The following is a 16,058-nucleotide window of genomic DNA, read 5'->3' as shown; positions in this document are numbered from 1 at the left end:
ATGAAAGCCTCCTGAAGATTTTAAATTCAGCATAATATTCCTTAAGTTGCAGTACACTGTTATCTGAATGTCACATTATAAAATCTGGCAGTCCAGAAAATATTCAGTGCAGTTCCTGAACACGAGTATTATACAACTATAATTTGGAGATCTGCACTGCACTGCCCATGCACACTTAGATAAACAATATACTGTTTTCTTATTTAAAGTCATATGTTCACCTTCTAAACCACAGCATTATGCAGGAAAAGGTGTAAGCAAGCATCTTATTTTCAGGCATGTTGAGTGATCTTTCAGGAGTACTCTACAACAACACATGATGGGATGGGGATGTTTACAAAGATCACAGAACAGCCATCTTACAAAACTACTGAAGAACTGCATGACTGTGCCGAGGCAGATGCAGATGTAAGTATGTATACCTTTACCTTCCTGCTGCACTCTTCCACCAGCAGTGCTGTGCCAAGGTAAGCGAATTGAAGTCCGTAAAGGAGTATTTCTTTGTCCATCCAAATAACTCAGATCTTCCAGTTTGGTTGAACTTGTTGCTAGAGTGTGGAAGGATTGAAGCTTGTTTTTCTCTCAGCATAAGTTACAAATAACATTACTATTTATTACAGTTCTTTCCTCAACATAGTACTTGCAGGTAAGTTTTTCTACACAATGGCAGTGGTTGAAGCCATTCATGTTGTAATATTTACAAAATGCTTTTCAATCAAGTTCACTAAAGATTTAGTTGGATTTTTCCCCTTTGAGATGGCCCTCATGTCTACCGTAACATGCACTAAACTGTTCTCATGTTAATACAGTTTCTTTTTTTACTATGAGAACAACCATATCAGTGAGATCAGAAGCGTTAGGAACAGGTTCAGATATCAGCTGCTAGCACACCGTCTGTGAGGAAATACTTATATTCTTTTTGTATCCAACACTACAGAATTCTGGATAACATTTTCTATTTTGTTCAGTTTTTAAATGAAAATGACAGCTGTACAAAAGAAGAACTGAAAATCCAGAGAACATATTTGCCAAGTTATATCAGGGATGTATACTTTTTCATCAGAAATAAACCAAATGAATATACACATTAAAATAAGCAGCTTTTAAATTGGTATCAAATCCAAAAATCTTCCATCTGTTGGAGGAATAACACAGCAGGGCATAAGCAATTCAGATTTCTGGGGTGCGCTGACAACAACTTCCTGACACAGGCAACTGAGAAGCCAAAAAGGAAAGATGCTCTGCTGGAACCAATACAAACAAGGAAGAACTTGTCAGGATGTGAAAGTGAAGGGCAGTCTTGGCTGCAGTGACAAGGAGATAGTGCAGTTCAGGAACCTAACATGAGAGAGCAGAGCAAAAAGCAGGAGCATGCAATCAGATTTCAGGAGCATGGACTTTAACCTCTTCAGAGTTCTGCTTGGAAGAACCCCATGGCATATGGTCCTGGAGAGAAAAGGGATCCAAAAGAGCCAGTTGACGCTCAAGGATGACCTCCTGCAAGCTCAAGAAAGGGCCAGCCTGACAAGCAGGAAATAAAGCAGATATAGCAGGAGGCCTGCACGGATAAGCAACGAGCTCTAAACACAAGCAGGATGGGGCTTTGAGTAACCTGATCTAGTGCAAGATATCCCTGACCCCAAGCAAGGGGGCTAGAACTAGGTGATCTTTAAAGGTCCCTTCCAACCCAAACCATTCAAGTGATTCTATGATACTACAAAAAGATGACTGTCTTGGTGGATGGGGGGAGAGCTATAGATGTTGCCTACCTCTACTTCAGTAAGGCTTCCGACACAGTCTTCCATAACACTGTCATGGGCAAGCTGATGAAGTACAGGTTACCTAAGTGTCCAGTGAGGTGGACCCAAAATTGGCTGAATGCATGGGCACAGAAGGCAGGGGCACAGAGTCCTGCTGGAGGCAACTCTCTAGTGGTGCACTCCACAAGTCAAGTCTGGGCCCCATACTGTTTAACACCTTCTTTAATGACCTACGTGATGAGACAGAGTGCAACCTTACCAAGTCTGCACATGACACAGAGCTGGGAGGACTGGCTGATATGCTAGAGGCTTGTGCTGTCATTCTGATGGACCTTAACAGGCTGGAGAACTGGGCTGAATGGAAACTCATGAAATTCAACCAAAAGTTGCAAGAAAGGTCAACAAAAAGTTGCAAGCCAAAAGAAATGCAAAGTCCTACAGCTGAGGAGGAGTAACCCCAAGCATCAGTACAATGGGGGCTGACAGGCTGGAAAGGAGCTGTGCAGAGAATGACCTTGGGGTCCTGGTGATAGACAAGCTAAGATTGCAATGCTTGGCAAAGGCGGCTAACAGCACCCTGGGCTGCATTAGGAAGAACGTTACCAGCAGGTTCAGGGAGAATATCCTCCTCTACTCAGCACTCGTGAGACCACACCTGGAGTACCGTGTCCAGTTCTGGGCTCCCCAGTGCAAGAAAGGTACAGGCTTACTGAGCATTAACCGAGTACCCTCTCTTCCTAGGGTAAAGATGCTTAGCACTGGCACTCAAAAGCCAGAAAACAGTAATTTACAGCACAAAAGCACATTAGATTTCACAAATATCTGTAGCCAAAATCTGTGCACTATCAGATACTAGAACATCTAAGATTAGGTTACTACATTTCATTTTACATGTGTCAATCTGTACAGAGCATTACCTTTTTGGCACTATAAAACTATAGCTCAGCTCATTTAATAGGTAAATTGCAGATAAATCAAGCTATTTTCAAAGCACACTCAAGAATTATTTCTAAAATTTGTAATTTTATAAATATGTAAAATAGCTGAAGACATGCAAACTCATTAAATTTTTTTGCTGCGGTTCACTGTACAACATTCACTTTTGACAACAGGATGATTCTAATGAACACAGCAGAAAGCCAGAGCACTTCATTCTGTGATAACAGCAGTTTTTGGAGGAAGCATGCTACTCTTTCCCCTGCCCATAAACCTGGGCATTGTTGTATTCGTATCACAATACATTATTGCAAAATAGTCCTTCAACCATAGAATTCTGAAACAATGTACTAGTAACATTCATGGTATTTTAAAACCTGAAATTACCTTAATTAAGACTGCAGTATGTGTTTCAATACCTCTCATGACACTTCATAAAGCTTACATTTAGAATTACTTTTTTTTTTTTTTTGTTAAGCATAAGATTTTGGCTATTACTGACAAGTCTTAAGTTCTTGGTAAGATTTACTGCGCTGCCTACTAGCATCTTTTTACTGCTGCAATTCCAATGTATCACAATTTGTTGTACTTTTCTGGAATAAACACATTATATATTCCTTTGAAAATGAAATGAAGAATGTTTCCTTGTTTTTCTTTCAGCACGAACCAACATGTTGGTGCCTTCACAATGAAAAGACAGAGCTAGTGCTCATATTACAACCTCACAAAATTTAAAGTAGTATCATCAGAACTTAAAAGATTTGCATCAAAATTATTAGTATGTTCCTTGACAAGATTTTACCCTTGACAATTTCAAAAATTGGTTTACTAGCAATACTTCCCCTATACATCTTATCATACCAAGCAAATTCCATGCACCGATTTTTGTTTCGTCTTCTATACTAAAATACTCCCTTTTACTGACAATATTTTCTGCCTGGAATTAAGTACAATATCCTCTCATCTTCCCTCTAGGAATCACCAATTCCCAAGCCTAAACCTCATCACTGGTTTTCTTCAGTCTACATTTACTAAGTGTTTTAACTTTGAATTTTCAGTTAGCTAAACCTACTGCCACATCTATCACATGCATGCTTCTGAACACGATCAGAATGCTTTTCCTGCAGGGTTGCAAGTGAATTGCCCACTAGTGTTAGAATCTGATGAGCTCTACCCAATAGATTTCAAATCAGAAGCACTTTTTCAGAGATTTGTCCATTTCACAACACTTAGAAAAAGTAATAGTATGCCCACATATGTATCTACCACAACTGAACAGACTCATTCATTTTCTGAATGAATGGTTCAACTAGAAGGCAGAATTTCACATAGTTCTTTAAAAAATAAGTCACTTGTTCAACAGAGATCAAAGTACGATTTTGGTCTTAGATTTACAGATCTAGCAAATGCGAGCAAACACTAAAGCACCTTAAGCACTAGTTGACACCAGGTTCAGTTCCAGAATGACTGATGGAAATTTTTAAGTGTTTCAAATGTTCTGACCTAACCAATACCTACTAAAAAGCATGATACAAGCCCTCTGTATAACAATTTTAAACAACTTAGGTTCTAAACTTGAATAGATGAGTGTTACCCACATTTTTTTCTTTTTATCCTATAAAAATACTTTCATACTAACAACGTAACTTCAAGAGAAAGATTCAACAGAAATATCCTATCATTAAGAACATTCTTTTTTCTACCTTAGGACTTTACCTGCAACTGAGTTTGGACGAGGCATTATTAAAGAGCCAGAACTCTGACCATAAGGAACAGGACCCTCTCCTGCTGGTACTTCTTTTGGCAAATTCTCAGCAGTTCCAGCAGTTTCCTCTTCTGCAACTGGTGAACAATTATCTGTTCTTCGATCATGACTAATCCCTTGATGTTTTCCAGCTCTGAGACTCCCATCCTTGCTCCATTCCAAACTGGATCCACTACGATCATCATTTTCTGATGAACTTGTTATAGTTGCTGGAAAACAAAGAAAAAAAAAACACCCTACAATTACAGTGCACATCAGAGGAAAATGGTGCACTCATGTTAATATGCATTTTAATTTTCATACTCAAACAGCATTTTGGTCCAGCAGATATTCAAGCACTACTTCAATGGATATTTTGTTAAATTTAAGGAGTATTGTTTATCTAAAAGAGCTAAACAACACTGCTTCTCAGATTGGGAAAAACACCTTGAGGAAAGGAGGCAAGAAAGTCTTCTGAAGAATCCAGGTATATCTTTATATCTATGGAACTTGTGCTGAAGGGAGGAAAAAAGCCCAAAACCATATACACCCCAACAACCACCAAAACCTTTATGAGTTTAAATGAATATATACTACTTAAGCAAAACATGTCTCAACATCATTTAAAAATTAAAATTCGGTAACATATCTTGTATATTTTTCAAAGCATTCTGTAAACATGGAGACAAAAGCTCATTAAGAATTAAAACCAGCATCTGGTACAAAATAAAATTTAAATGTATCTTTTCGGTAATTCACTTTTTTAAAGACTAGTATTTTACAAAAATAATTCACAATTCAATTCTTTGAAAAAACTTGCACAGTTCTTCCAAAGTTGGGAGGCTTTCCACAAGCCTACTTGTGACTAAACATCCTGTATATTGTGAAGCATCAATGATAACAATTCAATGTTGTTCAGAGATCTACTTCACCTAAAATAGATAGCTTAGCCACACATTACGATGACAATTGGCTTGCACTCACATACTTGGCAAACTAACCTCAACAGGAAGCTTCCAGCAACTATTCCTTTCTTGAGTACCTACCACATTTCACTGTCAGAAGAGCATGAAGGCTACATGCATGTTTGATCAGACCCAACAGAGTATATGAACAAAATATCAGATTATGTTAAACATACTGATTTCGGTTTTTAAAGTGTTTCAGCATACTGCAGTATAAAGTAAATCAGAAACTGAAATGAAGGCTGGTTTGGGGGTTTGCTTCTGATGTCATTTTAAACTAACCAGAAAACATTTACAAATAATTCCTCAATATTATGTGAAACTTTCTAGCAGTAAGATGTGCTTTTTTTGCTATGAAAATTTCAGATGACAAGTAACACAGAGCTAGACAGATCCTCAGCTAAAAGACCACACAGGTGGTTTTGGCTGCTGCACTACAGAACAGTAGTTTCCCACTGCTGCAGTGATTCCTCCCTGAAAGCTGAAACACCACTAACTGCATGACCCAGAGTGCTCCAAATATGCCAGTTTGGAAGCTGAGGGTTATCAGAGTGCACCTTTAGCTCCTCAACACTGTAGTTAATCAAAGCCTCCTACAATAACTGATTGCAAGAAGAATCCATACTCCTAAAGGACTGACTTAAGTAATTTTTGTCAAAACTGTGCTGATGGGCTCACATAAGAACACTTTGCAAATATATACTGGGTTTTGTATGTTTAATAGTGAAATTACTCTGTTCCATTCAAGACATTTTCAATACGTACATTAAACTCACAAAACAACTGAACAATATTAAAGGTTAAGCCAACACTCGATGCATTTTGAACACCTGAATGCAACAGAGGATAATATAAAACAGGATGAAAGGGCAACAAGATGGAAAAAAAAAACAGCAACACAATCAATGTCAGTTCAAGTACTAATATCTATGTGACCTGCGAGTCTTCCCCAGGCTAGAATTTTAAATGTTGAAGGTATATAGGTAGAGATTCTACACTCAAGTGACCAAATCATTAAGTAAAACATTCCAGTATATTAGACCGCTAACAAAACGCCAACGCACAGACTGTTCCTTAGAACTGAGGCTTGTCCAGGCAGAAGCAGCACAAACTATTCTTCTTTCACATCAACTGCATTGCAGCTTCAGCCTTGCAAGACAATGAGGTACTCGTACAACTCCACATTCTCCCAGCTTAGGCACATGTAGAACTCGGGCAAAATTTAAGATCTGACGCTTAAATTAAAGAGCTCTTATTCTAAGAAATACCCATAATACAAAATACATTTTAGAGGCAATAGACGAAAAGCTTTTCAGGCATCCCATTAACCTTTGCACACAACTTAGACTGTACTTCTGTATGACAAATTAATTTCATGTTTATAGTCATGTCAAAAAAAAAAAAAAAAATCTGTCTCCTCCTGAAGTATGAAATATTTAAAACTACGATTCCTTGTGAAGTGAAAAGTAGCATCAGGAAACCTTGCTGCTCAAGATTTCCATACTGGAACAGTGGCAAGTATCCAGAAAAGCTTACATTTTGGCCAGCAGCCCAGTCTTTTCTCCTACTTAGCTCATTGCTGAAGATTAAAACCTGCCTGCACTACTGTTATGTCAAACTCTATAGAAGCAAAGAACTCAACTACAGCAGTAAAACATTAGAAAATGATAGGAAACCTGAACTGTAAGTAAAAAAAGAGGGAAAGGGAGAAAACGTAAGATTTCCCATCAGAATCTGCTGGCCCAGAAAACATAGTGGGAGTAGAAATACAATAGAAACCCACACACAAGTAGCATGAAAGAGCAAGTTATTTTCATGGCTGAATGAACTCTGTCAAAGACATTTGAAAACATGTACTTGCTAAACATAATTTAAAATGCACATTTACTACTAATAACAAGTATGGATGCACAGACACATTTGTATTTAAAAAAAAAAACACGGGTCATTTATCAGAGAGGTGCCTCTTAACTTCCCTTTTTGTTTTTATGCCTTTACAGACATGAGGGGTGCTGCCATGGGTTGCCAAGGGACAAGAGGTGTTCAAATTCTCCCTGAATTTGAGACATGAATGACAGCTCCTCAGAACTGCAGCAGATGATTTTCTTTCAGACCCATGATCATGAACCATATATACTTGACTGAAGGAGCCATACAGGAGTTCCCCTCGCACCCTCCTATCTTCTCTAGGGTTTTTTTGCCTTCTCCTCTCATATTATTACACTTCACAATGCCATCATCCTCTCTCTTCTCCCTGTGTAACAAAGGTCTTCTTTTCATGTTTCTCCTATTTTTGAAACTCCTTCCTTTTAATTAGTTCAGTAAGCAACTCTTATCACAGAGTTCAAAACTCTTGTCTTAAAACTACTAGTACTTACAAGATTATACAATGGATGATGTAGCTGTCATGCCAATATACTGTTTTAAACAAGCATGAGGCTAGTTATGACCTCATTTAGAACATGGATATACTCACAGAACATTTCAAGTTTGTAAAGCATGGGTAGTAGGTTCATAACGGTATCTACATTTTTCCACTTGAGAGAAGGGAAGCTGTCACTCAAGAACAAGTTTTAAGGGATGTTAAAGAACAGAGCTCCAGCCTATTATCCTACCCTTCTGGAAGGAAAGAGGATCCCACTCCACTCCAAAACCAGCAGCTTCTGCTATAGTCTTGGAGGAACTATGCGTTACTGATACTGTCAACGTATTTATTCCAAGACTTCATAAAGCATCTGCATAAGAAATGCATCTTCTGTGATATTAAACTGAATATAAAAAACATGCATGCATCCCTCCCCTGGGCAGCAGTGCCTCACAGAAGAGCTCAGTAAGACTGAAAGTCTGTCATTAACAATGATCCCCTTTTCCCCTTCTACATTACATACCAGAGAAGCAATTTAGTGTATTAATAACATCAGTTTTTATAGTTACATTGATTCTACTCTCACTGATACAAACAAAAGTTCCATGCAAAACAGTGTGCAGCTCTTCAAATGTTTTTGCAAAGGTAACTAAGTTTTTCAGTGCAGTACCACTTTAAAAAAACAAACACACACATTGGTTTAGATCTCCAAATGACTAAGTATTCAAAACCAACGTGACTCCTCTTTTTATAAAAGGCAAACACTCACCACTTAGAGAAGCCTTAATAAAGGTCCCAAATTTTTAAGAAACATGCCTAAGCATAAGTGCCCAGTAGTCTACACATCACTTACAGAGCTAGTAAAAGCTTAAGCATAGATGCATCCATGAAGGTAGAAGCATCTTTGTAAGCATGTCCTGGGTGGGAAGCCTGTTCTGTTTCAATGACACAGCTCTCTGAGATCCCTGTGTCATTCAAAGAACTAATTTAAACTACTCCATTAAATAAGCAAAACCCCTATACAACATTTTAAAATAAGGAAATGACTGAGCTATACTGACAGAAAAATACTTGTTCCAACAAGAAGCATTACTGTTTCTTCTAGTCATACACTGTGGTATTTTTATACCGATATACTCACTTGTATAATCATTTCAGTTTGTTTTATGCTTGCATCAGTGTAATCAAAACAGGAAACCCTGAATTCTGACCAAACCTACCTACAACTAATGTACTTTATTCTCAAGTCTGGCAACAACTGAAACCTGTGAACCCAAGACTAACCATTCTAATGTATCCTTTCTTTTACATCAAAATGTTAATGCTATCTAAAAACTAGACCTTACACAAAATTGACCATGCTTAGCAATCTACTTGGAACAAGTTCACAAAATTATTTTCTAAAACTGAAGTACTTAAAGTGTTACACAAATGAGTCTTCTGACCCATGATGAACATCTCTTTTAGGGTAACTGATCAGTAAAAATGTATTATGCCATATATGACTATTGATTACTTCACTTTATAACAAAATGCAGGAATGTCTATGAAGTCCGAGTAAAGTGTTATCAACTGCATTATGAAAACATGTATTCTAACTACTTCTTGGCAAGTACTACACCAACAATCATCATGGTAGTCTTCATAATGGCAGGCAGAGACCACTTTCACTTGGAATTCCTTCTATAAACAAAAGCTGTAAATAAAAAAGTACCAAGTTCACAGTCAAAGAAATGACACATCGTAAGTTTACTTTGTCAAATCTAGGCATTGAAGATTTAAATCACTTCCCTTTTTCAGCCTCCCTAAATTTAGTCCATCAGAAAACTGAAAGCTCACTTTTATATACTGAGAAAGCACCACGTTAGGGGGCATTTTGTGCTTTGTTTTTGTTGTTTTGTAACAGCTGTTAAGCTTACCAAGTTTTAAAAGGGGTCAGTTGGTTAAGAAGTTAGCCTTTAGAAAAAAAATAAAATACTAACCCAATAAAGAAGAATAAGCCTTCCTACAACAGTATAACAACATGAAAAATAGGCTTTTTACATCTTAGTCTGGCCTTCCAGAAAATAACTCTAAAGCAGCCACCTGGGTATCCAAAGGTACAGGTAGACAGTGATACAGACAAAGACCCATTCAGGCAGGGAGCAGAAACAGGGAAGACTGCACAAATGAGGCAGCAAACAATTTAGATTTTTCTTTAGTACTAAACAGACTTACTGAAATATTTGGCTAGCTGGTAAAAGGAGCTATAACGGTTGCTCTGTGATTGTAGCCGCCTCTCTAAAGATAACTGACTCCCCATAGGAGATGGATATATAGCCTCAGTTCAGTCATCTATTCAGTGGGGGATCACACAATTTCACCTCTTCCATGATACCCCATTTTTATGCCAACTACTCAGAGTCTGCACTGTTTTTAAACAGGTTGATTTAGGTTATTCTCATAAGTAGCAGCATTAATTATTTTTTTTCCTTAGATGGAAATTCAACCAGCTTCCAGCTATGCTGTACTTCACCATTATGAAATGCATTGTAGAGACCTATATAACAGAAAAGGAAAAAGGTAGAAGAAAATAAGACATAGAGCGAAACAAAGGAAATAAATTATTTTAAAGTAAAACATGCACCATGAAAACAAGAAAAATGCAGACCTAACAGCAGCAAAAGAATATGATTTCAGTCTTTCAAATACAGAGGATTTGAAATGGGATCCAAGGACAACATAAAATCGAACCCAAAGACATGAAGCAACTATTCAGACTTATACTATTAAGATTAATGTCTATTAATTGCATTACTCATTAAGATGCTTACCTATAATTCCACTGTCCTTGCTCTCCAGGGTGGAGCTGGGGCTGCTAATGGTTCCACAGGGACTACCTTTGTTAGCTGCTGTTTTGCGAACACAACTATTGAGAGTTGAGCAGGGACTATCAGTGCTAGGTGATGTAGTGCTGCTTGTGAGGGTGGAACATGGACTCACTCCTTGACTGGCTACTGTACACTGCAATGTGAAGAAAAACTAATGGTTATTGCACAGGAGACAGTACACTACCATACTGAAAATTACAAATACCAAGGTCAAGTAGAGTAAGAACAAAGCAAAGAGTCCATTTTTCAAGCAAAAACTTCAAGAATCAAAGGCTTTATCTTGGTTGGGAACCTTAATGACATGCTTTCAGATTATTCTTAAAAAGTGACTTCTGAAGAAAAAAGGGAATTTCACACTTCAGTGGAAGAGTTTCAGTGAGGCAGACTTCCTCTCTTTAAACATTATACTGTTTAAAGAGGGATACCACTCACTTCTCTTTACTCCCAGTATTTATTCTTTTGTTTAAAACCATTAGAACTGCAGTATTACTCACATTCCACTCTCAAAGAAACCCAGACTGATGCACTAAGATTTATGAGGCCTGGAACCAAAAGCGGAGAGAGGAGGGCGAAGAAAGGGAGGTTGGTAGTTACTATGCAGCCTTGGTTAGCAGATCAGATTCACACGGATAGTAGCTGCTTGCTTCTCCCCAATTCCTCTGCCCGCAAATGACAGAAATGACTGTCAAATGGAAGTGAACTTCTCGGGAAAAAAGCAAACACACACATCCCAAAAGTATACTCCTATTTTAACAAACCACTGACATTTTCCGTTCTCATAAATCACTGAGAATGGAAAGAAAAAAGTTCCTCCTAAACACTAAAATAAGGCAGAGAGAACCTTAGAAGCTATTCACGTTCATAGTAGATTAAATTTAGCTTTCAGAAATGATGAGTCTATTCTTTCTTTTTTTTTTTAATTTTAAGAATGCAAGACCAACTTACAGTTTCAAAACAAACACAAAGTTGTTGCAATTACTTTACAATTCTATTACCATATGCCTATTAAAATGGATTGCATTTTGGTAAGTATCAGGTAACTGCCATCGGTAAACAGAGAAAATAACATTAGTCCTCTCTAAAATAGGGTGAACATTAAATACATTATTTTCTGTTATCCTACCATGACTTCATTTTTCTCTTCTATATGAGCAGAAGTTGGAATTCCTTCTCCCAGTAAAAAACCCAATCTTGTCATCAATTCTTGTGCTGCAGGAGAACAGCTTGAGTCTTTATCAGGCTTTGCTTTGGAGTGCAGGGAAAAAAGTTGGTAAAGATTAGTGTCTTATATTTGGAAACTGTTCCAAGAGGTAGAAAAAGTACCATCAAATGCAAATGCGAGTTCTTCTGTCAGCAACGTATCTAATGGAGAAGTTAATGTCATTTAAATTTTTTGTCCATGGGACTTTAAATTGTTGTTGGGTCTTGGAGCCTCTGCATGAGAGCCAACCCACCCTGCCAGTCTAAAAAGAAATGGCTAAGTGCAACCAGTTCATCAATGGACTGTTGATCGATGTGATTATTCTCCAAACAGAAGCAGTAAGCTCAGTGCCATCAAAGCTCAGTGGCAGACTAAAATTCTCTTCCTGCCATTTTTTATAAAATTTTCTGTACTATTAAAAACGTGAAAAGTAGAGGTTAATAATACAGATGCTTTGTAATCCCACAGTTAACACTACAATGGATATCGTACATTTTGGTGTGCTTGCTATGCAAAGGATGTGACACCAATTCTAAATGTCCCAGCTTTTCTGGGTGCAAAAAGATTTGATTTTATCAGTACAGTGCTTTAAAAACGTCTCCTGGTGTCCAACCGATACGACAAGACAAAGTTCAAAACAAAGCAACCTCCTACAAAAGCAGCCATCACTGGTCTGCTCAGGGAAGCGCCTGTTGCTAACACAATCTCACAGACTAGCGTCTGCTGCTATTTTCCTTCTTTGATGCCAACAGTTTAGCATCACCTACCAACCTGTAATGGTCTTTCCTAGCAGAACCATTTATACGGTATTTATTTCTTTTGTCCACTAATAAAAAAAGGAATAATGTGTAGGCCTTTTCCATCCTCAGGTATAAACAGTCAGTTAAGGAGCATCATCCCACCGCTCTCCAAAATAGCCAAGGGCAGGGACCCTCAGCTGCAGAACCGCTGGCTGTGGCAGCTGCCACCCAGCTGCAAAATGGGAAAAAAGCAGGAGAACCTGTTCTGCTGCTTCCCAGTCAGCACGGTCTGAGCAAGATGGTCACCTTTAGATTAGGGAGGTGAGGACTACAAGCTCTCCCTGTTGGACATAAAACTTTAATACCAGCACTAAGCCAGTCGTGAACATAGAAGTACAAGAGGGACTAGGGTAACATACCAAATTAAGCATACAGGAGAAGATGGTGAAAACAATTACAATGCATTCTATTTTCACCATTATGGGCCTTTTTTCAAAAGAAAACACTGACTTTTAAAACTGTAGCTTCCTTTAAAATTGAAGCAAAAGGAAAACAAAGAATTTTTCAGCTGGAAGCTCATTGGTTACATGCAATGACTTTCATGAGGCCAGTTAAACTGAAGAATTAATCTAGAAATAGAAGGCATACGAAATCCATGTTACAGTGCATACAGTCATGTACCAACAAATGGGTTATTTTGCTTTGACCATGACATTCACTGTCAAAGCCACACTGTTATGCACTAGTCGAATTTAACAAATGTGAAACTTTCCAAGAGTACCAATTAACTCTAGGGATGTAGCTTTTCCCAGCTCTGCCAACACAGGAGCCTACTGTTACTGCCTTTTTATTTAGCAAGCTTTTACAAAATTTCTAAAATGAATCATTGTACTCACTGCAGAGCTACACACTTGGAATCAATTTAAATTAAAAACAAGTTCAGAAAAATTCTAGTAGACCTTTGGCACATGTAGCAGTCAACAACACTCAACGTTTTGCTTGCAGTACATTTGTAGCTCCAAGAATTGAGACAGTTACATAAAGATCACATAATGACAAGCTTCCCCTCACCACAAGCATGTTAAATCTGCAAAACATTCTTACAAATAAAGAATTAGATTTCCTTATTATGCAGCCTTCTTTGTATCACTGTCTGAAATGAACAGCTGTTCTACCAAATAAAGTCTCACTGAGCAGACTCTTACCATTTTGACTGGGTTCTCCTTGCTCTGATCCTTTTCTCAGCGGTAGAGACGCCTCACCTGGCACTCTAGGGCTTTCCACATACTTGGGCTTCCTGACTGGACCTGCAATGGGAATGAGCTAAGTGTATCTAATTTTTTCCAGATGGACCACAAGTTTCATATTCAGAGTGTCTATCCTCTACAATGCAAAAGTAGCAGAGGAATTATTTGTTACATACACAGCTGCTACCATAAAGACTAGTAAGCTGCTGCACTTCCACTCTTGCGAGAAACATACGCTCTCTTTGGGCTTTTTGGAATGCAAAGCCTGCTGGAAAACATAAGTGATCTGTTTGCTGTGACAAACCTGAAAAGTTTGCTGTATATGTAAAGTGACTTTTTCACGTTTAAACTGAGATAACTTTCAATGGGCCTTCTTGGTTCAGAGCTTTTGTTTTCCATTATAGCAGGAAGGATTTTTTGTTATCAGCATCTTTGAAGCTAGGAAAAAGACACCACAGGCAGACAGCTTGCAACAGCAACACACTAAATAATTCAAACCCAAGAAGTTTTATATTACAGTGTACTTTCTCCAAATACTGACACGTGCCCTGGAATGGTGAAGATGAGTTCAAAAAACTCAAAAGAAAACATCGATGGCTACTAATGGTTTCTGCCCTCATTAAACAGCAGCATTCCCAGTTCACCTATACACCAAGTAAAACATGCCACCTTTGGTATTAAGAAGAATTGTGTGTTCACACACACATGCATAACATTCAAAAATTAAACTGACTCACTCTTTGCTCTCACTTTTAGCTTCACGCTTTGGTTTCAGGCTGCGTACGATCCTACTCTTTACTAAATTCTGGTTTAGTATCAGCCAGAGGAAATGTTAACTACACAACTTATCTAACAGAAGGGAAACAGTGCTGCCTTCTGAAGGTTTACCAGAAAAAGTACACTGGTACTGCTGGATCAGCATCTGCTTGCACAACAAACACAGGGTGAAATTCTGATTTTAATTCAGCAACTGGCAGTACTGGCAGTAGACTGCTACACTGATGCACAATACGTTGCAGAATTGAAACTCCACCATGTATTTATCCACATCCCAAAAAACATGTCAATAGAATTTTCTAATATATATTACATAAAAATATATAATATACTTATATATATAGAGAGACACACAAATAAAGGCATTTGCAACACCGAGTTTTGGAAAAGCATGAACAGGGAATCTTGTGAAGTTACACACTGGAAAGCTAAGATATTTAAATAGCATGGGGAATGGAAACATCATCGTCAGGGTACTGAAAACTCAAACCCAATTTTTTATCCTAGATTGTCATTAAAGCAATCCCAATTTCTTTTACTGTGTGTAACAAAGCCACCTGAAACTTTCAAAATTTTAGTGAGCTTGAGGTGTGATAAGTGATTCCAATGGTTCATCCAGAAGAACCTAAATATCAGCTGGAAGTGCCTACAAACACCGTCAGCTGCTGGGTTTAACAAAACACAAACCCAGAGGTACTTCTGTGGGTTTCCCCAGCTCTGGCAACAGACAGGGATTTTCCCCTTTGTCTTTAAATACAACCTCTTGTACCACAGAGCTATGATCCTAGGTTCTCTCTACCATGTAACGTCACCTTAACAGTAGGAAAGGTCTTTTTCTCACTTGAAAATGTCCAACATGCTGCAGCCAAATACATTAGGCCAGTGACAAAGCACAGACGAAAACCATTCTACTGGCAGCGTTCCACTTTTGCATCTTGCCTGTTCTGTGTAATACTCTTATTATTTTATTCATAATAAAAACAAAATCAAGGTCTCAAAATCAAGCATGCACAACTTAGCACATTTCTCGAAGACCATTTCTCGTGCTACTCCACAGAACCCTGAGCTTAAGTTACAGGGGCACTTTGTTTTGGGTTTTTGTTTTTAAATCAGAGAACCTGAAAGCTAGATTCTGTCAAATTCCAACAGGAGAAGCCAAAATGCTGGAACTCAAATGTGGTATTCTAGCTGCACGCTTAAGTGCTAGGTTACATTATATATCCTGGGAAAGAAAAAAATGCAACCACAAAATGGCAGCAATATTTTGAGAACTCAAGAAGTGAATGTTTTTAATCTCTGACCAAATCAGCAAAAAAGGTATAACACCAAACGCACCTCTAACGAACACTCCAAAGGTCTATGGAAAAGGCTGTGATGAATGCCAATGTGGTACTAAATATCAGAGGATCAGACCAGAAAGAAGCAAATAACTTTGCCTTTAAGCTGTTCAAAT

The 16,058-nt window shown here is 38.0% G+C and overlaps 1 protein-coding gene across 5 annotated transcripts in view; it reads right to left on the bottom strand.

Annotated features, from left to right (window-relative positions):
* Positions 1 to 16,058, bottom strand: part of TANC1 (tetratricopeptide repeat, ankyrin repeat and coiled-coil containing 1) — a 95,366-nt gene that overhangs the window by 30,355 nt on the left and 48,953 nt on the right. For 4 of the 5 annotated variants that reach the window (XM_080398667.1, XM_080398668.1, XM_080398671.1 and 1 more), the window contains 5 exons: positions 13,787 to 13,888; positions 11,764 to 11,885; positions 10,584 to 10,773; positions 4,413 to 4,670; positions 423 to 548 (listed from right to left, as the gene is read on the bottom strand). In XM_080398667.1, coding sequence (XP_080254793.1) covers positions 423 to 548; positions 4,413 to 4,670; positions 10,584 to 10,773; positions 11,764 to 11,885; positions 13,787 to 13,888 — 798 coding nt within the window. The remainder of the gene's footprint in view (positions 1 to 422; positions 549 to 4,412; positions 4,671 to 10,583; positions 10,774 to 11,763; positions 11,886 to 13,786; positions 13,889 to 16,058) is intronic. The other variant, XM_080398669.1, reaches the window with a different exon arrangement.

Source organism: Falco punctatus (genome assembly GCF_963210335.1).
Source record: "Falco punctatus genome assembly, chromosome: 8".
Lineage (NCBI taxonomy): Eukaryota > Metazoa > Chordata > Aves > Falconiformes > Falconidae > Falco > Falco punctatus.
The sequence above is the reverse complement of the archived record's forward strand: the minus strand, read 5'-3'. Positions and strand labels throughout refer to the sequence as shown.